The 22,167-nt window shown below is 36.8% G+C and overlaps 2 protein-coding genes across 5 annotated transcripts in view; both read left to right on the plus strand.

The window, feature by feature from the left end:
- The window catches only part of LOC126591029 (phenylacetaldehyde reductase), a 72,477-nt gene that overhangs the window by 47,647 nt on the left and 2,663 nt on the right, over window positions 1-22,167 (plus strand). For 2 of the 4 annotated variants that reach the window (XM_050256562.1, XM_050256561.1), the window contains exons 2-4: window positions 19,647-19,768; window positions 20,734-20,903; window positions 21,724-21,915. In XM_050256562.1, the coding sequence (XP_050112519.1) occupies window positions 19,648-19,768; window positions 20,734-20,903; window positions 21,724-21,915 (483 nt within the window). In that variant the 5' untranslated portion in view covers window position 19,647. Of the gene's footprint in view, window positions 1-19,644; window positions 19,769-20,733; window positions 20,904-21,723; window positions 21,916-22,167 lie in introns of those variants that run through there. The other 2 variants (XR_007612224.1, XM_050256560.1) reach the window with 1 other exon arrangement.
- On the plus strand, window positions 5,047-8,574 carry LOC126591030 (phenylacetaldehyde reductase-like). The gene is made up of 3 exons (XM_050256563.1): window positions 5,047-7,521; window positions 7,880-8,032; window positions 8,197-8,574. The coding sequence occupies exons 1-3, from the start codon at window positions 7,452-7,454 to the stop codon at window positions 8,307-8,309; spliced, it is 336 nt and encodes a 111-aa protein (XP_050112520.1). The 5' UTR covers window positions 5,047-7,451; the 3' UTR covers window positions 8,310-8,574.

The raw sequence follows: 22,167 nt of genomic DNA on the forward strand, positions 1-22,167 counted from the left end.
CCAATCATTGTCACAATAACCAATTAAGCAAGCTTTTCTTCTCTTCACATATTCCAGGCCATAGTCTAGAGTCTCCTTGATGTATCTAAGCACCCTCTTTGCAGTTCCATAGTGTCTATTAGTATGACAATGCATAAACCTAGCTAATACATTTGTTGTATACATTATGTCAGGCCTTGTGGCAGTGAGATATTTGAGACTTCCCAAAATGCTTCTATACATCTCTTCATTCGCAGGTCCACTTCCATCATGTTTGGTTAGCTTCTCAGTTGCTACAAGAGGGGTTGTTACAAACTTTCCTTCACTCAATCCAAACTTGCTCAGCAAGGAACTTACATATTTTTCTGGTGAATGAAGATACTTAAGTTAGTTTGGATTACTCGCGTCCTAAGAAAATGATGGAGTCTTAAGTCTGTCACCTCATATTTTTTCTTCATGTCTTCCTTGAACTCTTCTAGCATTGATTTACAATTGCCAGTGTAGAATATATCATCCACATATATAGAAACAATCAAAATGTCTACTCCCCTTGCCTTTATGTACAATGTTGGTTCACTCAAGCTTTTCTCAAAACCACACTGTGAGAAATAAGTGTCTATTTCTCCATACCAAGCCCTTAGGTGCCTGTTTTAAACTATAAAGAGCTTTATGTACTTTGTAGTATTTGTCTTCCTTACCCTTGATTATAAATCCTTCAAGCCGCTTAACATAGACTTCTTCTTGTAATACTCCATTTAAGAAGGTTGATTTTATATCTAACTGGTACAATTTCCAGCTCTTTTGTGTAGCCAATGTTATTAGAGTCCTAATAGTATCCAACCTAGTAACTGGACTATAGGTTTTATTGTAATCCAATCCAGGCTTTTGTCTTGCAACCAACCTTGCCTTATTCTTCAACACTGAACCATCAAGATTTAGGTTGATTTTGTAGACCCATTTAACCCCTATTATAGGTCTTTCAGTTGGTCTATCAACCAGCTTCCAGGTACCATTTTTCTCAATCATGAACAGGTCATCCTTCATTGCCTTTAACCAATACTCATCTTGCATAACATCTTCATATTTCTCTGGATCCATGATACACAAATTGCATTAAGCCAATACCTCATCTAGTTTCCTTCATCTCAATGTTGTATGATCAAATACGTAAGTGTACTTCTCATCCTGGCTTAATTTGCTGGTGGATTCACCTGAAGGGAACATCTTAGATTGAGTTTTAGAGTCTTCAATACTAAGAGTTCTTCTAAGTGAAGGTGATGTAGGTGATGCAGGAGACAACATCACACTTTCATTGCTTTCAGCACTAGAACTACCATAAACAAATCTTCCAGCAGTGAAAGGAGGTTGATTTGAATTCTCTTTCCAATTCGAAGCAGCTTCTTCATAAAAAGCAATGTCTCTTGACAAGACAAGTTTCTTGGATATTGGATCAAACACCTTATACCCCTTTTCACAGGTTGCATATCCCACAAATACTCCTTTGAAACTTTTAGGCTCAAGTTTATGTCTTTGTTAACTTGGAACATGCACATAACATAATGCACCGAATATCCTCAGGTGAGCAATACTTGGTTTTCTTCCAGAGTAGGCATCAAAAGGTGTAATGTTATCCAAGGCCTTTATGGGACATCTATTCAGTATATACACTGATGTATAAACTGTTTTAGCCCATAAATAATATGGCATTCCCTTCTCATGCAACATGGATTTTGCCATCTCAATCACTGTTCTATTCTTCCTCTCCACTACTCCATTTTGATGTGGAGTATATGCTAGAGTGAACTGTCTTTGTATCCCTTCTCTTTCACAAAATAGATCAAATTCAGAAGACTTGAACCCTCTTCTCTATCACTTCTCAGGCACTTAATCTTGAATCCACTTTGCAATTTTGTCATAACTTTGAACTTTCTAAAACAATTGAATGTTTCAAATTTGTATCTCAAAAAATATACACAAGTCATTCTGGTAAAATCATTTATCAAAAACATAATATACTTATTTCCAGCAATTGAATCATTTTTCATAGGTCTACATAGATCAACCTGAATGAGTTCAAGTGGAGCATTGGCTCTTTGCACTTGATTTCTTGGAAACTCTTCTCTGTGTTGCTTCCCATATTGATAGCCTTTACAGACACCACTATGGTTTGCAAGTTGAGGCAAGCCATAAACCGTGCCTTTGTTTCTCAATTGCTTAAGACCACCAAAATATAGATGTCCTAGTCTCCTGTGCCAAATCTCAAGGGAATGAGTGACACTAGCTTTCAATGCAATTTGATTCGCAGGTAAGAGAGTCATTGGATAACATCTGTTCACTTTCTTTTTCACTTTAATGACCAAACAATCCAATGATGGACCATCAAACACACTGCACATTCCTCCACCAAATACTAAGAAGTATCCATGTTCATCCATTTGACCAACACTAAACAAATTTTCTTTTAAACCAGGGAGATACATTACTTCTCTGACATACTTTTTGCCCTTGTTTGTATCAATAACCAAATAACTCATTCTTGCAACATTTACAAGATCTCCAGTTGGCATTTAAACCTTGTCTGCAATATAGGTTCTCATATCAACAAGCAGCTCCACATTCCCTGTCATATGGTTGTTGCAGCCACTGTTAATGTACCATTCTCCATTTACCTTTGTCTCAGTAATTGCATTATTGGCATAGAACAAATTCCCAAACACTTCTATTTGATTTGCACTATTTGCCTTTTGCACTACCTTTCCTGCAGTACACTCTCTAGCCCAATGCCCAAACTTGTCATAGTTGAAGCATTTAGGTTTTCCTTTGTGCCTGCACTCACCAAAATGATACTTAGAACACACCTTGCACATAGGTTTTGTAACCTCTTGGCTCATTGATTGAGGTGAATTCATATTCTGATAGGTATTCACAGTAGATCTATGCTGAAACTTTGGTTTTGATTCTCATTTTTTACCATTGGGATTCCAATTTTTCTGAAATATGGATGAACCATAATGAGCACCACTTTTGTTTTGCTATTTTGGATTCATAGAGAGTGACGCAAATGCTCTCTTAGTTGTGTCAACAGTGTGCAAATCGAACCGTTGTTCTTGGCTATTTAGAATTGTAATAACCTCCCGCAGTTCTATAGTCTCCAAACGTTTTGTATTCTTAATAACCAGACATATAAGATCATATGGTTTACTAAGACTAATCAAAGCCTTTTACACAAATCTCTCATTAGAAAGAATTTCACCAAATGTTTTCATCTAATTAATCAACTCATTTAGTCTTGTATGATACCTAGACAGAGACTCATCATCACGCATCCTAGCATATTCAAACTCATGCCTAAGGTTTTGCAGTTTTACAGACCTCGCTTGGTCGCCACCATGGTACTTTCCATACAATAGATCCATGCCATCTTAGCTGATTCAACGTTGGCAATTCAAGGAAAAATTTGATCAGAAACTGCATTTTGAATCATTCCTAGAGCCTTTGCATCTTTCATCAACACAGCAGCCCTTTCTTCATCGATCTCATCCTTCGATCCTTCAATCTTCTTTTTCTTCTTCGAATTGAGAGTTATAACTCCCTTTTTAACTAGATTCCACAACCCATGTGATTTGAAAATCGTCACCATCTTGATTCTCCAGAACTCGTAGTTCTCACCGGAGAAAATTAGAGTTTTCACTTCCGAGCCTCCAGATCTAGACATCTTTGGTCTGAATGGGTTGCATATACTTCTCAGATGGTAACGAAGCTCCAACAATCTTCACGAGCTTTGAGTGAGCTTTGATTCATCTCTGAAAATTCACAGTTTTACACCCAGATTCAAATGATCGAACCTGGCTCTGAGGCCATGTTGGGATTAGCTAGAAAATCTGGTTATGAATGAACAATCGAAGAACAGAAAAAAAAAATGAGAAGGATAACAATGGAAGGATTTCAGCAGGGTTCTCTCTCTCTACAGAATCTAGCAAAGCATATTCATTTTCACCACACTACAATTCACACACTCGGTGCTTAAATAACCGTTAAAATCCAAGGTGGATTCTCTCTCTTCACAAAACAATCTCAGCCTTACATCTAGCTAGTTGCTAGGATTAGCATTATTTGCCTTACTAAATTAGAGCTGCACACTTGGTATTTTAAACTCAAGTGAATACACCCATTTGATACACAACTTCTTTTTTCTAATCAACTATAGACTTACAATTCAACAGTTGTTTCTTATGTTGTGATGTCTTGTCATCTTAATCTCTCATTCTTATTTTACGTTCTGCTATGTGCTTGCATATACTCAATCTATATCTTAATCTCTCATTCTTATTTTACGTTCTGCTATGTGCTTGCATATACTCAATCTATGTACTCTGATACCTAAGAATCTGGTGTAATACTTGTGCTTCCGTGTTGAATTTAAGAAATGAGATTTCTTCATTGTTTAATGGTTAATACTCAAGATTTCGTGTTATTCTCTTCCATGGGCGGAGCCAGTTTTTCGTGATTGGAGGTTCCCATGCCAATAGGTATAATGTAGTCACCAAACATGTAGGATTTTGATGTGTTCTCAATGCCATGCATTTATTTCATGTTATGCCAGTCCTATAAAGTTTTAACTGCCTCGTGAAAGATTTTATTGGTTTTTGCATTGATTAGCTTTGGGATTCTTTACTATTTCGCATTAATAAGGTGGTGAATATTTCATTACTATGTAACAAAACATATTTTCATTTCTTTTTTCCCTTAATTTCCTCCAGCAATGATATGTTCTTCCAAAGACTTTGGCTGAGGATGATGCCTGGAAATTTGTAGAGAAGGGGATTGACTTGGTTACAATTTAATAACTGATATAACAGAAATGCCACGTGGTATTATTCTAGTTGTTGAGTTTGTTCATGTAGTTAGAAGGGTATTATTGTAATTGAAATATATGCCTATATAAAAAATTGTATTATCATTTTCTTAAGTTCAGTTATATACATTTTCTCTAATCAATCAATACAATCTCTCTCGTTTATATCTACCAATTTTTTCTCTTCGTCTGTACCAATTCTTCAGTTTTTTGCTAACATGGGATCAGAGCCACCAAATTTCGCGCCATGGATCTTAGTGGTCGATTCCACTTCTCTCGTTACTTTCTATCTTTCTTCATTTCTTTCGTTTCAAAGAACTTGATCGTTTAGGCTTCCGTATTCATAGTTCTTATTTTTGGTCTCTGGATTTTTCCGCCGAGGGTTTTTTGTTTAGTTTTGGGCTTTTTCCTCTGGGTTTCAAGATGAAGCCGGCGAGATCAGCAGGGCACCACTACTTGACCTTCACATGGAAGACGTCGGCCCTCTCCTCTTCCGTCACCTTCGGAACAACCACCTTCAACACGCCGTTCTTCATCTCCGCTTTGATACTGTCAGTCTTGAACACCTTCTCCGGCAACTCAATTCCGGTGTTGTACCTCTGAGCCAGGAACAGAGAGTAGACTGAAGCTGATTCGTAGAGCAGGTAGAGCGCCATCATGAACACGAAACGGCGGCGTTCAGGGCTTCGGCTTTGTCTGTGGATCTCTCACTTTCTCTCTTTAGAACCGTCAGAATCGACGGTGGAGAGAGGGGAGGAGAGCTGAAGTTCATGGGGGTTAGGGTTTTAATGAAGATATGCTTAGTTTCAGAAATTGGGAATATGAAATTCGAAAGAAATTAGCGATTTGAGAGAGATTTGGGCTATGAACAGAGAGTGTCGGTCAAAATCTGGATCGTCAAAAGATTACGTTGCCGAGATCCATCTTCTTTCTGCTGTGTAAATCTCAATTCAGTGGTGATTTTTTTCTGTTGTTCGTCTGGGAATTTCTCTTCTGCGTTGCTGATTGGAAAGTGGGATCTTGGACTCGGTCAGGTTGTTTCTAGTATCTGTCATTTTCTTTATGCATATATGGTGTTTGTGGAATTGCCGCAGAAGATAAAGTGTGAGATTTTATACATGATTAATTGTGAAGGCCATTGACATTAGTTGAAGAATGATGAAATATAGTTTCTTGATTGTTTGCCAAGATAATTAGGGTCTCTTCTTGGTGTTGTTTGCATATCAGCTCTCTGGGTTCTATATCTGCCACTTTGATCCATGTTCTGTTCTCTGTTGTGGAGAAAATTTCTCAACTTTGTGCAGTCCACATGTTTGAAGAAATGCACAGCTCAAGTTGTTTTGTGAAGTTGGTGAAGACACATGTTTGTCAAGTTGTTTTGTTGTTTTTTGATGAATTGTCTAAACATAAACTACTATTTCATTCAGTGATTTGGTTGGATTACAAGATTTCAAGAAAGTGTCATTCTTTCTTGATGGTTAAGAAAGTATCATTCTTTCTTTGATTCCATAGAATTTTCCAAGAGTGTCATTCTCTTGTTGCCTTAGAATTTGTCAAGAGTGTCATTCTCTTGTTGCTTTAGAATTTGTCAAGAATGTCATTCTCTTGTTGCCTTAGCATTGGTGTCAAGAGTGTCATTCTCTTGCTGCCTAGAAGAATTTATCTGTTTTGATTTCTGGATTGTACTTGTGTCTTTCATCATGGCTTCACCAACAGCTAAAGTTGTAGTCTTGTGTGATGATAATGGAGTGAGCAGAGGTTTTGATTTGTGTCTCAACTCTTCAAGAAGCTACAAAAGCTCTCAGTAATATTTTGGTCAACAGTTACAAGGGTGTCATGGTGTGCACTTCCAATTGTGGGTTACTTTATATTTTCGAGATAGCGGGGTTGTCCAAAAGTCAACAAGAGTGTACCGATGATAATTTGGCATAATACTCAAACTTCAGGCTTGGTTTCGTCTTTGTCATCTTCTATCTCGGGAGCCAAGTAGAACCTAATGTAGTCCATCTCTGCAATCTTGTATTCAACCACAAATGGAAGTTCAGAAGACAAGCTGATTGTGACTGTGTTCGACAATGTTGTAGCCTTTGTGAACGAGTTCATGTACCTCAGATCAAATGTCAACAACTGCAGACTATCATACACTGCTCCAAACTACAAGAGACAGGGGTTTGGGGTTTCCTCTAGTGTTTAGCTTCATGACAGTAATTGCAGATGTATTTACAAAAGGATTGCACAACCCAATGTTCTTGAAGCATTGCATACATCTTGGTCTCGTAGTTCCAGATCAGTCTCAAATACTTGGCTAGTTCAAACTTCACTTGGATACTCCAAGTTTAGTTTGAGGGGGGAGTAATAACTGATATAACAGAAATGCCACATGGCATTATTCTAGTTGTTGAGTTTCTAAATATAGTTAGAAGGGTATTATTGTAATTGCAATATATGGCTAAATAAGGAATTGTATAGCTATCATTTCCTTAAGTTTAGTTGTATACATTTTCTCTATTCAATCAATACAATCTATCTTGTTTCTCTCTACCAATTCTTTCTCTTCCTATGTACCAATTCTTCATTTTTTGCAATGTAGTTAATATTGGTTACAATTAACCCCGCAATGGTGATAGGTCCTCTGTTACAGCCAATACTTAATACAAGTGCTGCAGCAGTTTTGAACGTTATTAACGGTAAAGTTTCTTTATTGGTGTATCTAATATTTCTTCTCATCAACGAGCAAAACGTTTCTGCTCAAGGAACTAGAAGAAAGACTAAATGTCTTAAATAGAACATTGTATTTTAATTTAAAATGGTTGTTTCTTCATGTTGAGTCGAGGTGATGCTCTATCGTCACCTTCCTTCCTATTAGCGTCCCAACCAGAGGTGTTTCATATATGAACTCCCAGTATCTAAACTGGATACCGTCAGTGAAACAAAGAGCTTTCTGTTAAATACATAATAAAAAAAAATTCCAAATATTAGTAACATTTTGTGCGCGCTTTCTCCATGAAGTACCTGACTATTTCTTCACTTTTTTGTGCGATGCAGGAGCTGGAACATTTCGAAATGCAAGTTCTGGATGGATTAATGTTAACGATGTTGCCAATGCACATATTCAAGCATTTGAGAGACCTACCACTAGTGGCAGATATTGTTTGGTTGAGAGAGTTGCCCACTTCTCAGAAGTTGTGAGAATTTTATGTGAGCTGTATAACTTTGTGATTGGTATTAGTCACTTCATTTTTTTCGACAACTATGCTGTCCCCCGATTCGGATACTAATTGGTTTTATTTGTTTTCATGTTGTGGTTCTATGGAAATTAATTGCGTGATTTTCTTTTTCAACTGGCATTCCCAGGTGTGCAGACGAGAAGCCTTTTGTGCCAACATATCAGGTGTCCAAGGGGAAGGCGAAGAGCTTGGGTGTCGAATTTATTCCACTAGATGTTAGCCTCGAGGAAACAGTTGAAAGTCTGTAGGAAAAGGGTTCTGTCAATTTCTGAGTCACTTCAGTACAGTGAAGATCTTTGAAGTAAATTCAGTCGCGGTAAAACATATTCTCTGCTTCCGGCCAGAAGAAAAGGAACTATACAGTCTTGCCTATGTTTCAGTTTGTGTTTCCGGTTGCCGACTTAAACTCCGGCGTCTGTTTTTCGGTTTAAGACTTGCTGTCCAGCTTGTTGATGAAACTTTATGTGCGTGCAGAATAAAGAAGACATGAACTTTTTGAATAAAATCCTGGAGTAGTTTGAGTAAAAGTGCGTTCATGCAACTTTATTCCCTTTGATATTAGTGATCTCCCGTTTTCCTTATACTGCTAGTATTCCAAGTTTCCAACATTTCTCAAAACTTAAAAAGAGTGAAATTAAGAATTTTTTACACCTATATTTGGGTTTCATATGAAGTGATAGTAACTCACTTTTATTACCAAGGTCAGTTCTGAGATTTTTGAGCCTAGGGCACCGCTAAAAAAAATGCCCGAGCTAACTTCATATAAGAAAAACTATTTGTTTTTACACATAAAACTTATACTTATTAAAGTACTTCGAGCTTAATAATTTAGAAACACAGAAAATCCAATTTATTTGGTATTGAGAGAAGAGAACATAAAAACTCCGGGCGTACAAGTAGATAGTGAAGAGTTTTGTTTCACCTTTATCTGAACTTTTAAATTTTACATCATAAGGTATTTTTTTTCTTATTTACTAACCATGTTAATACGAGACTAAGAAAAATTATCATATTCTTGAGTCTTTAATTGATATGTGTAAGCAATGAATGAACACCAAATTAACTCCTAGCAGGCTAGTATTGGTAAAGACATACATACATTAATTTTGTCACAACTCACCTGGTTGCCTTCCTATGTAACACACTATAAAACAATATTGAGAAAATGAAAAAAAATATTATTACAGATACAACGTTATACTGTTTGGGCCCAAATGTTATTTTGGGCCGAATTTAGAAATGTTCTCGGCCTAATAGCATTGGTCTTATCTTGTTATGGGCCGTCCGGTATGGATCGGCCAAATTATATTCTAAGGAAGTTTAGTGCAAATAAAGATGAAATAATCGAAACCTAGCACAACAAGGAGTTTTGAGGCTAATGACGTTAAGAGTTAGGGATGAATCTGGTTTGATAAAGAGCTTGGTTCAAAGTTCTAGTAGGGTAAGGATTGGCCGAGACTGAGTCAGATTGGGATGAGGAGTTCTAATCCAAGTACAATTATAGCTCAGTTGTGAAGGAATTTGCAACTATAAATAGAGGAGGGAGCGCATCATTCGAGGCCTCTTCAATTCAATACACAAATTGCCCTGCGTAAACCTCTCAAACATCTTGAGATTTTTATTTTCTTTTTCCGCCAACACATCTTCAGTTTGAATAAATAGCATTGTGAAGGCAACCGGCGACATCTTCAGTTTAGATAAACAGCACTGGAGCCGTAGAATCAGCAGATCAAGGAGCACCTTCAGTTTGGATAAACAGCACTGCTTCTCCATCGACTCGTTATTTATCCCAAGTCTCGGTCGACAAGGATTTTCGAGTCCTTGTTGGTAGAGGTCATCTCATCAACCTTCTCGACGAAGTGAGGTGCTACAGGTTACTACATTCGGCACATTGAAAGCCGAATTTGATATTTGAACTTCTCAGAACTAGTAGCCTTGTCTTCAGGCTCTAGAACCTGAAGGTCGAGACGTGTTCCTTCCTCAGCCGCAGTCGCGAGATCAAGAAGTCAGTAGCGCGCCCAACGCCACATCAACATATTTTACTCCCTGGCCGAGCTCGGTCGATGAGTTGGCACGCCCCACACATAACTGAAGGACGTAGTTAGCTCATTAGTTACTCGGCCTGCGCGCCACGTAGACATGATAATTTTTAGGGTCAACATATACACACTAACACCCGTAAAACTTAAACTGAATCGACTCTTTTTCTAATATAGTGGTTTTTAAGTTACATTGTTCTTTCCTCCTTACTTTTAAATAAGAATAAAGGAGGAAAGCCTAGAAAAATAACACTTCTTGTTGTAAGTGTGGATGGTCTCACATGTTTGCTACAAAATATTAAAACAATCCATATGATGGGTTGGTGGGTTTTAGTGCAGAAATGCTAGCTAGCCTTTGTAAACTTAAAATTGGTTAAAGTCATAATCCCCAATACATGAGTCAGGATCTTGAACTTCATGATTTTCACAAATGATTAACGTGGGATACATAGAGTATATATCTTGATACTAGCCGTCAAATATCATATACAATCTCTATCTTGAGCGATCCACAGATGAGTCGTCAGTGTGGGAAAATTAGGTTTTCTTTCTCTAGCCTTTCTTGCACGTTAAACCTTAATATGTGTTTTTAATCAGTGTATACATTAGATGGGTAGTGCACTATAATAGGCAGAGAGATGACCTGTTTCCTAATGAAGCCCATAATTAATTACCACCCATCATGGTGATAAAATAGGAAACCAATTCTCATAAATTGATTAGCAGGATTGCTTACAAAACAATATTCATTAAACGAAATATATCACACATGGGTGATTCTTATAACCTTTGGTCTATAAAACCATGAGCAGCAAGTGTTCTATTGCAGAAGAAAAATACCAGTGAGCTATATCAAGGCTAGAGAGAAGAGAGAAAAATAGTGAAAATTATCGTTGTACTCCTGTTGATTCAGATAATGAAAGAAACTACTACTACTGCTCCGAAGGTGGAGGCATACTTGTCGAACCTTGTAAATTGTGCCTTATTTACTTTATATGTCACTACACATATATTGTCTATTTCACAACACATTATTAGCATGAAAAACTCTTGTCTTAGTGGAAAGCACGACACTATCTTTTGTTGCTCCAGTCGAAAAGACATCTTCAAGAAAGTTGTTCGTTAACTCGTAAACTACAACATATCCAAATTTGAGATCCATGAGAGCCGTAACTTCAAAAATTAAGGTATGATCAGTAAATGTTCATCACTTGTCTAACCTGTTGTGAGCTTATAATCACCATTTTCTCTTTGCTCACATCAAAATACTTTCTTCATAAAAGTTTTTCCTTATTCCCTCTCCTATAACATATCAAAAGCTTAGAAAGATCTAACGGTAAATTCATTCCAAATCTTTGAAATACTAAATCATTAGAAATTTGACAGTCATTTTACGAACTTTGAAAATCCAAATTCTTGTTCTCAAACATAAACTTTATCTTCACAAAAGTTATTCCATATCTTATCCCCCATAACATATCAAAATTCCAAAGAGATCCAACAGTGAATTCATTCCAGATCTTTGAAATAATATTATAGACTCAAAATACGCAGAAAAGCTGATAGCCATGTTAACAACTTTTAAACTCCAACTTCCTTACCTTGGATGGAAATGATTCCTTCATCGAAGTTGTTCATTATCCTCTCATTCATACCATACTAAAATTTGGGTAAGATCCAATGATTTTATCTTCCCATGTTTATGAGATACTACTCTTGACTCCAAAACTGAAAATAATTAAAATCGCTTTTAGTGAAAATGATTTTGGAACTAATCCTTAATAAAAATGCAAGTTAATCATGAAATAGCACTTGAAGAGATTCCTACAATAAACATGTAACTAGTGCTTCTTGCAAGAGACACTTCAAGTGCTTTTGGAACCTAAAAATATTTTCTTTATAAGTGTTTTCAATCATTTTAAAAGAACTTCCAAATAAGCCTTATATTATTAGTATCACATTCAATTAAGAAAAAGGTTTAACACAAACAATCTTTGTAAGTGCTTCTTGGTATGGGTATAGAAGTTGATATGAATTTAAAGGAATAGAAATTTTCTATTAAGAAAAGGGTTTATCACAATAGTCCTTGAAGTGACCAAACTCTTTATTTTGGATTCACAGTTTAAAAATTAATCAATGTTGTCCTTGAAATTAATTCTCGCGCAGTAATTTGGTCATTTTGTTAGAGTTTTGTCAATTATTATGTTAGTATGCTAATGTGACATATATTTTGACACACCCCGTCCTGAAGGAGGGCATGCTGGCCGTCACGTGAGAGTGACGTAACCATTTACACAGTTCGGAAGCTTTAAAGATACAATTACTAAGATGTAACATCCGAGGGTGAGTCCTACTTTTGTGAATTCTGTCAGAACACCGTTGGATTCCTCATGGCCACCAAAGCTCTGGTATCTTGAACCCGAAGGGGCACAAAACAAAGTTGAGTGGGTCAGTAAAACAAAGTTTTTCGAAAATCATCTCATTATCAAAACGCTAACCCCTTGCTGTAAAACCCGTATACTTTCCCATAAATATGTAATACGTATACTTGTCTCAAAACCATACTCAGAAGTAGTGATATGTGAATTATATGCCATGCAAAATATATGCCTAATTATTTATGCATTAGTAATTGCATACATGCATGATTGGTGTTGCGGACGCACAAGTAAGTGACACACCCCGATCCTAGAATCAAGTCGTGCTGGCCGTCACGTGAGTGTGACGTAACCAAAAGTGTGACGCGGAAGCAATAGATAAGAGAATTACGAAGAAATAAAACCAAATACTAGCAATAATATCCAACTAGCATGCTAGAGTGAATTTAAGTGTGAAACACACATATTCAGAGCGTAAGTACTAGGTGCAGTCAAGTAGGACCATAACTAAATTACAACACCCGAAGGTGAGTCCTACATTTATGTAGTCTGTCAGTACGCCGTGGAAATCCTCATGGGCCACAACGTTGCTAACTAGAACCTGGAGGGGCGCAAAACAAAATTGAGTGGGTCAGTAAAACAAAGCCTTTTTGAAAACATTTCAATTAATAACATTTCTAACCCCTCGCTGTAAAACCTGTATACTTTCCCAGAAAATAACATAATATACATATAAATCTTCATATATCTCAAATCACCAATCTATATCAAAAATCAGAAAGTATGCCATGCATAAATGTCAATAACAGAATAAGGATGCATCAATATAACATGTGAAATAATGAATCAACCGGAGACCCTGCAGTTGGTCTTGTACGGTTAATTCTAAAGCTCAATATCCAATCCAACCGGAGTCTGAAGGGAAATTGTGAGATTTCATGTGGGATTTCTAGTGACTAGCATGCATATACAATTCAAAATTTATATACGAAAGCAACGGAAGCATGTTATCAAATAATATCAAAGCTATAGTCATGCAAATCCCCTTCAAGATGCATAGGTTTATGTAAGATGCATCAAAACAATTTATTGAAGAACAAAGTGTAGGAGTAGTTTTATACCTCTTGATCTAGACTTTAGACCAAGGATGGACCACCTCCAAGCCCATTGTTGTTGGAACTCCTTGAGCCTAGCCTCCCTCCTTGCCTCCTCCACTTTGTTAGAATGAGTGCTCCTTGGTTCTCCTTAAGTCTCCAAAGTTGAAGATCTCTAAAGATCCTCACCCATTAGAGTAATGAGAAGGATGAAGGAATAACCAAAAGGGTGAGAAGATGATTAGCTAAACCCCCCTTTGGTGGCCCGCCCTTTGAGTGTTGAGAGAGATATTTTCTTTTTCTCTTTTGTTGTTTTAACACTTCAAAAAACCCTAATGAAACTTTGTGTTATAAAGTTCCTTTTATAACCAAAAAGAAACAAGTCAACATTTGACTCTCTCTCTCCCTCCTTTGGCCGGGCCCTTTAGTGTTGTTTGGGCTTTGGGCTTTTATTATTTCAAGTCATCCTATGCTTGAATAAAAGCCCAATGGGTTTAGGCCCAATGAGCCCAATTAGACCCGAACTTTTTTTTTAAGCCCAAAACGATCTTTTATCGCTTTTATGATTTCTTTAGACATTCTAATTAATCACAACACTTAATTAATCCAATTAATTATTTCCATCATCCATTAGTTACTCACTACAAGAGTGTATTGGTGAACAATCATTTTAGGTTCTAATTAGCAAGGCAGTGAGGTGATTGGCACTAATCCAATTGATCATTTTTAATCCAATCACTTAGTGAATTAAAACTTACTTTTAATTCACCTTCTTCTTTGACGACTACATTTAATCATCTAGAAGAACTCACAAGTCATGAGTGACATCTAACCATATATGGGGGTAAGGCTAGCCGACATTCACCTCTCCCAGACCCTGCGTAAAGCGGGAGCCTTGTGCACTGGGTACGACCTATATATGATTCATTTGAGTCGTATAGGAACGCTTTCCTTTATTACGCTCGATACTTCGGCCGAAGATTCCCGAATCATATCTTAGAGTATTCATCCTCTCTTAACGAGGATTAGAGATTCCTTGTTGCGCATTCACTTGCCTCCATGACTAAGTGGCTTAACCCCAACAATGCCGTGGACACCTGCGGATGGAGTGACTTTGACATAATCAAAGATCAAGTACCTAACCACAAGACAACTATGATGCCTCAGGTCAAAGGACTACTTACATTATTCCAACCATTAGAGTTACTTGCTTGACATGTGAGTAGACTTCCATGCAAGTACTCTCGTTCGATTGTGTTCAGTGAACTCATTCCCTTAATGAGCACCTACATACCTGTCTTAGTGTCACTACACGAACGGGACGAGACTTTCCATCCTTCCAATTGAAGCGGACATAGTATGTACCGGTCTATGCATTGTCAGTATCCCTCCGACAATCCTATGACTAAGAACCTTTTGGACATGATGGTTATGTGAAGAAGGTCTCTGTAGTCTAGCATCATTAGATTACTTCTTCCATCAATCCATTGTCCATGGATTCACTATTTAGGACATATATCGTGTGTTGAGATAGTCCTAATTAGTATCTTTGCCATTTGATGTACAAGAATCATCTATACATCCATTCATTGTCCTGAAAGGTTTCTTCCAAAGATTGACTTTCAGGGCATATTTCCAATAGAGTCACCGCAGTGACCTGTATGGCGCTACTCTGCACATAAATCGGAACTACCTGAAGTAGTCTGTACGATAAGAAAGGTGTAAGAATAAGCTCTAGTGCTTCTCTCATCAACAACTGTATAATAATCTAAAATCACCTACAGTCGGAACCACTCTATGGTCTGTACGACATGTCGGAACCCTCTCATGGTCTGTATGACATGCACCTACTTGGATCCAAGGTGAGCGTGCGGTGCGGGGTGAATAATATAAGCACTAACACCAAGGGTGCAGGTTATGAGCTCTCAACACAATTCACATCATCAATAAATCATATGAACAATATAAACTCACCTGATACTCACATGTGCGTCCACAACACCATTTCACATATATATGCATCAATTACTAATTCATATAATTCATAATATGCATGCATGGCATTTTAAAAACATTTAAATTCAATTTCTGGGAAATTCAGTAGTCTATAGGTAATAACAGAAAATAACTGCCCACTCACTGGTAAGTCAAAGGGTCGTAACCCCCGTGACGTCCTTGAATGCGCTCGTCCTCGTGATAGGTATCACCTATATGCAAAACAACTATAAAAGCATTAATTAAAGCACATAACCGACAATTTGAAATAACTTCTCATACGATGCTCAATTTGGGTATATGAATATACCACAGTGACCTACTCGACATCACGGACGTCAAGGTATTTTTAGAAAAAAATTTCGAGGCTGCACGCGCCCCCACGCGCCGGGAGGGGCACGGACCCACGCGGCCCCACGCGCATCACCTTCTTCCTCCAGTCGCTGGAAAACTGGAGATTTTTCAATCTCTTTGTTCTCCGTAATTTCTCAACCATTTTTCACGTATTTTATATCAAAATGAAGCCCTAAGCATGAAGAATCACATTACACTACTTTAAGGTTAAAAAACATACGAAATCTCACCGGAGAAATTCCAAGAAAATCGGCCAACTTCGAACCCTGCGATCCCGACGTCCAAAATCTTCAAACTAAACACTTCGAGCTTCCTTGGGACCTCACTAAGCTCTCTGTAAGCTTAGAATTCCCTGAAATTCAATTCAACAATTCACGTGTGCATGAACAGTGATTTCAAAATGAAGTTCGGATTTCACGTGATTTCGAAGGTTCTAAGTTCCAAAAATGGTAACATTCAACTCAGGAGGTTGCAAGGATGAAGAAACTCACCTTATTGGCGTCGATCCGTGATGTTTTGAGGGATTTTGGGTTCTTGTCCGTACGGTTCGAGAGAGAGAAAGAGAGAAACTGAGAGGGAAGAGAGAGAGCACGAGATAAGAGAGAGAGAGAGGAGTCTGATGGTGAGGGTATATGGTCCACCTAAGTCCCTAACCACATAAAAATAATGCATACAATTTCAATCCAATTAAATTTCTAAAACTTAGAAAAGTATGCACTATTCAAATAATATGTCACACATACCTTAGCAACCTCTAAGGGCAATTCTGTCATTTCACACCCACAATAACCGAATTTTTGGGACGGGCTGTGACAGTAATTGCCAGGTATGTTCATAAATTAAATTATGTAATTGTTGAGTTGATATGATTGAAAGCTCATAAACCTGCACTAGGGTGATTGTGATTTAGTAGAGATGGTTCAGGCTTGTATATATATAGTCACCCCCACACCATATGCTCACAATTGGATCCAATTTAGGTGTCACATCCCGGCCCAGGTTCCACCACATCCCGGGCCCGATCCACCACCGTAACACGATATTGTCCGCTTCGGGCTTACCATTCCCTCACGGTTTTGTTTTTGGGAACTCACGAGCAACTTGGGAGTGCTCTCGTGTGAGTTCCCAGAAACAAAACCGTGAGGGCGTGGTCGGGGCTCAAAGCGGACTATATCGTGCTACGGTGGTGGAGCGGGCCCGGGAAGTGATCCACCCCGGGTCGGGATGTGACATATTTAGAGTCCATAAGTTCAATAATATAGTGCCACATGAATTATAAAAAATAAATATTCATTTAAATTATTAGAAGTCCTAAATTTGTAAAAAATAAAAAAGGAAAAAACAAAAAATTAAAAAGGCAGAATTTTACAACGCTCGTGACCTAGGATTTGCTCCTGAAAGCGTCAGCGCTGCCATCTCTGGAAGAAGTGACGAAATTGGTCTCAACCGTTTTAAACATTCCAAATAAGTACCCAACTTATTGAAAATATCACATTCGTTAAGCCCTAGTTCTATTAAATTACCTTGTCTAATAAAGAAGATGGTTAAGAATTCAAATGAGGTTTGAAGGAGCTTATTTCTGCTCATGTGATTTCCTCATAAGTTGATTGAAGATGGTAAAGTCGAAATCAACGAGGGCACAACTATGAAAAAATTAAAGCCCAAGGCTCGATGATGGGGTTATCCTATTAAAAGATATGTGGCCACATATGAGAGTCCATTCCATTTCAATAACCTCCATGACCTTCTCTCCGATGTTGACGGCTAGAGGTGATGGCATGATGGGGCTGATGGTGACCGTTCGTTAGTGGATGCTCACCCTTCTAATATAATTTCAATATGAATCTATTTTCAATTCAATTCAATACCCGTTTGTTTATTGGGTTACATATTACATAATCTATATTTGAAATTCAAATTTTAGTCCGACTAATATTGTTGACCATAATATACCCAATTTGTGGATTTTGGGCATAATTTATGTTTAGAATATTAATTGGGCTTAACGAATGTGTCATTTTTAATACGTTAGATTCTTGTTTGAAAAATATTTTAAAAAATTAAGACCAATTTAGAATGACAATAAAAATTAAGGTGTTTTTAGTCATAAAAAAATTAACAAATTTTAACAATAATGACTAAATTAATGTGGGTGAATCAATTTCAAAGGCGACATTTATGGATTATGAGATTATAGGACAAAAATAAAGAGTTTAATCACTTTCAGATACGTTTTATTAAAAAAAAAACCTCCTTTTTCTATTTAAGTTTCAAATGAACTTCACAGTTTTAAAGTGTTCTGAGAGCAGACAGGTGTCACAAAAGCTAGCCAAAGGATACAAAAGGGCAGGGGCATTTGGAGAATTCCATCACATCACACAATTGATATTGTGAGATTACGATCCTATCCGGATCTTTATGGTGGGAATCCGGAGAATTAATCTATTGTATTTATTTATCGTACATTGTACGGTTGTAAATTATTTTAATTTTTTTTATTTAAAATTGAACACAAATAATACTAATAAAAATTAATCGTACGATATATGATAAATAGACACGATTAATTGATTATCTAGATCTCCATAGAAAGGGTTCGAAGAGAATCCTGTTTGCTATCTAGTAAGGTCAGACTTTGCCATCAATTAATTTGGTACCAATGGCTTGGTGACAGATTTTTGTCTAAATGAATAAATAAATAAACACTATTAAATTGTCAATTAATAGTGCGATTTAGTAGTATTTCGTATTCTTTGTAAGTTAAAAATTTTAGGTTTGAAGTGTAAATGATGAGTTTGGAACTAATTTGTTCCCCCACCCCTTGAACTAAAAATAAAACACTTGATTGCTACCATTTGAGTCGGGACACTCAAAAGTAGGTCATGTAGTGTGACGATATGATCTAATGAAGGGGATTCGTATGTAATTAGTAGTGTGTGATGGGATACAATTATATATTTACATTAAAGAGATGAAAATCAAATTGGTAACAAACTCATTAGACCATCTCCAACTCTTGGGCTAAAACCTAAAATTTTTTGCCTAGAAAATTTAGGTTTTAGCCTAGAAATAACTTTTCAACTCCAACCCTTCTAGCCTAAGATTATTAAAGAATAAATTTAGGCTAATTTTTTATTTTAAAGTAACTAAAAAAAATTATGTACACTATCATAATTTAATTTTATGAACATTTTAACCTAAAATTATTTAAATTTCGATAAATATTGAAAAATCGGGTAAATTTGGGTGAATTTTGAGTTAAATAATTTTTTAAATTATTTTAGCCGTTGGATTTAAATTTGGGTCAGTAGATCTTTTTTTACCTTTAGATTTCAATCTTAGTGGTTGAATTCAATAAATCCTGAGAGACATGCCCATGTGGGTGAGGTCCTGTTGGTGGTGGCCACACCATTTTCTAGGCTAAATCAAGAGGAGAATTTGGCTTTTAGTTTTTAGCCCACACACTTAATATGGATTAAATTGAGTTTGGGGGAAATAAAACCTAAAAAATAGCATTTAGCCCAAAATTGAGTTTGGTCTTATGAAAAAGTAAAGTATATATTAAAAAAATAAAAGCGAAAACGAAAACGAAAACGAAAACATCGTTTATAGCTTGCGAAAGCCATTGCGCAACAATTCACAAACCGACAAAATTCAACTGTAAATAAAAGGAGCTTCCAAATTTCGAAACGTAAAATCTGCAGAGTGAGGAGAGAGAGAGAGATGATGAGCAGCGGAGCAGGGAAGGTCGTGTGCGTCACCGGTGCGTCTGGATACATTGCTTCATGGCTCGTTAAGCTTCTTCTCCAGCGCGGCTACACCGTCAAGGCCTCTATTCGCGACCCAAGTCTGTACATTTCTCCCTCCCTTTGCTCTCGTTAAGTTTCGGTTTTTCTTGTTCGTTTTGGCGTGTGATCGTATGGATTCTTGCAATTTAGATTAATGCATGCGGAATTGGTGAATACCCATGTTTCAGAAATTGTAATATTTGATTGATTATTCTTTGTCTTGATTGAAGATTTTGATGGTTTTCTGGGATTTTGAGAACCTGTTTGTGGGTATTGCTTTGAAATTGATGGGTCCGATTCTTCATTTCTTGAGGTGTGGAAGTGAGGGAATTGCAGTTTAGAGATGTGTTCTTAGCTTTTATGGGTATTATTTTTTGCAAAATTGATCAAGTAATTAAGTCATTAACTGCATCAGAATGAATGGAAAATCGGAGATATGGACATGACTGGTTGGTTTTTCCTCTTCATGTAAAACCGTGCTTGTTTGTGCGTACCGAATTTTGGGTTCGACCTTCAACAAAGGATTTGCTTTTATGTGCCCCTTTTGTTACTTTAGTATAAGAACTGGTGAAGTATTCTAGTTATGGAAAGTTCGATTAGCATGGGTTTAAGTATGCTCGAAACGAGGTGACTAACTTTAAGAACGGGAGGTGATGCTAGCTTTGATATAGTTGTCTAGTATGTATTAGGCTTTCCATCTTTTTTTGCTCTCTATAGTCTAAGAGCCGTTGAGCGTCCTTAGCTTATAAGCATGTGTTGCAGTGCCAAGTTCTATGCATGGACGTGAAATATTTCTGTTTGCTATGGTTTTATTGGTTTAGATAGGATAGGTACAGGTTGGTATGATTATACTTGGATGCTTAACCAATACCATATTGTTTGGTTTCAAGTAAGATCACATTAATTGGGTCATTCATCTAAATGAGAGGCAAAACTTGATTCTGACTTCCTGTTTATAATTTAATAAATGCGGCTAGTATCAAAAAAAATTAATTTACCGATTTTATTTTGTATTTTCACATAGATGATCCAACTAAGACAGAGCACCTGCATGCGCTTGATGGAGCCCAAGACAGACTTCAACTTTTCAAAGCAAATCTGTTGGAAGAAGGTTCTTTTGACTCTGCTGTTGAGGGTTGTGAAGGCGTATTCCATACTGCATCTCCCTTTTATCATGATGTCACAGACCCAAAGGTTCATCCACTAACACTTTTTCAAATGAATTATGATCTTTTTTGTCTGTGCGTTAGATTCTTCTCTGTTCCTGAAGGTACTTAGCTTCTTTCTTATAAGTTATATAATTCGTAGTATAAAAAACTTTTAGTTACCGACAACTAAAGCCCATATTAACAATATAATTATTAAATTCATCATTATGCATCTACTTGTTGAAATCATAAACACTAGGAATTAGACATGCACTCAAGAAGACTTTTCAATTTTATCTCACAATTAAATATATAGCCGTGAAGTCAATTGTGGCATCTACCTCATAGGCTATGTGGTTCAGCACCTGTAATGTCCTCTTTTAATCATAGGGTGATATAAGGCATATATATCATAAGAGAGAAATGGTAACTTCTCCAACAACATACTAAAGATATATTTTCTCATAATTGGAAAATGCCCTTTTTTGTTCTTCTAACTGGAGTATTTGAATGCTTTTTCATTCAAAACATACAAGAACATCTATTTACATATCTACTTAGTTGCGTTATGAAACAAACTCAGGAGTTTGATAGTGTTTTTGTGTTAAAAAAGCACTTGAAGTGCATTTTGGAAGTACTTGAAGTGCATTTTGGAAGAAGCACCAGTTGTTGGAAGCGCTTGAAAGCTTTTCTAGGATTCACTTGCATTTTTACTAAGGATTGGTTCCAAAAGCACTTTCATCAAAAGCACTTTCAACCATTTTAAAAGCACTTCCAAACATTTTGTTAGCATTCTGCTTTTGCATAATAATAGGTAGCTGGTTTGTATGGTTTTTAACTGCTACATAGTTGTTGCCTCATTTCAGGCAGAACTACTTGAACCTGCGGTAAAGGGGACCCTTAATGTTCTTAATTCATGTGCGAAATCACCATCAATCAAACGGGTGGTTTTGACATCTTCTATAGCCGCTGTAGCATATAATGGAAAGCCTCGAACTCCTGATGTAGTAGTTGATGAGACTTGGTTTACAGATCCAGATGTTTGTAAGGAATCAAAGGTATGCATATTATCATTCTTAGTGCTCTTGTGAAAACAAAATATGGTGATACATTGTGAGTCATTGTGTTGTAATGGTACAGCGGTAAGTTAGTATCATTTTTTGAATTTGGTTTCTATTCCCCGAGAGTTAACCAAGCCAGAATAATATGGTTGTGACTTGTGAGCCTACTTGTGTATGAACGAACAATGGATCTGTTTATAATATGCAAGTTTCTCTTGTTCTATTTAATGGTTGATGAAATGTACAGTA

This window comes from Malus sylvestris, chromosome 11, assembly GCF_916048215.2.
Source record: "Malus sylvestris chromosome 11, drMalSylv7.2, whole genome shotgun sequence".
Classification (NCBI taxonomy): Eukaryota; Viridiplantae; Streptophyta; class Magnoliopsida; order Rosales; family Rosaceae; genus Malus; species Malus sylvestris.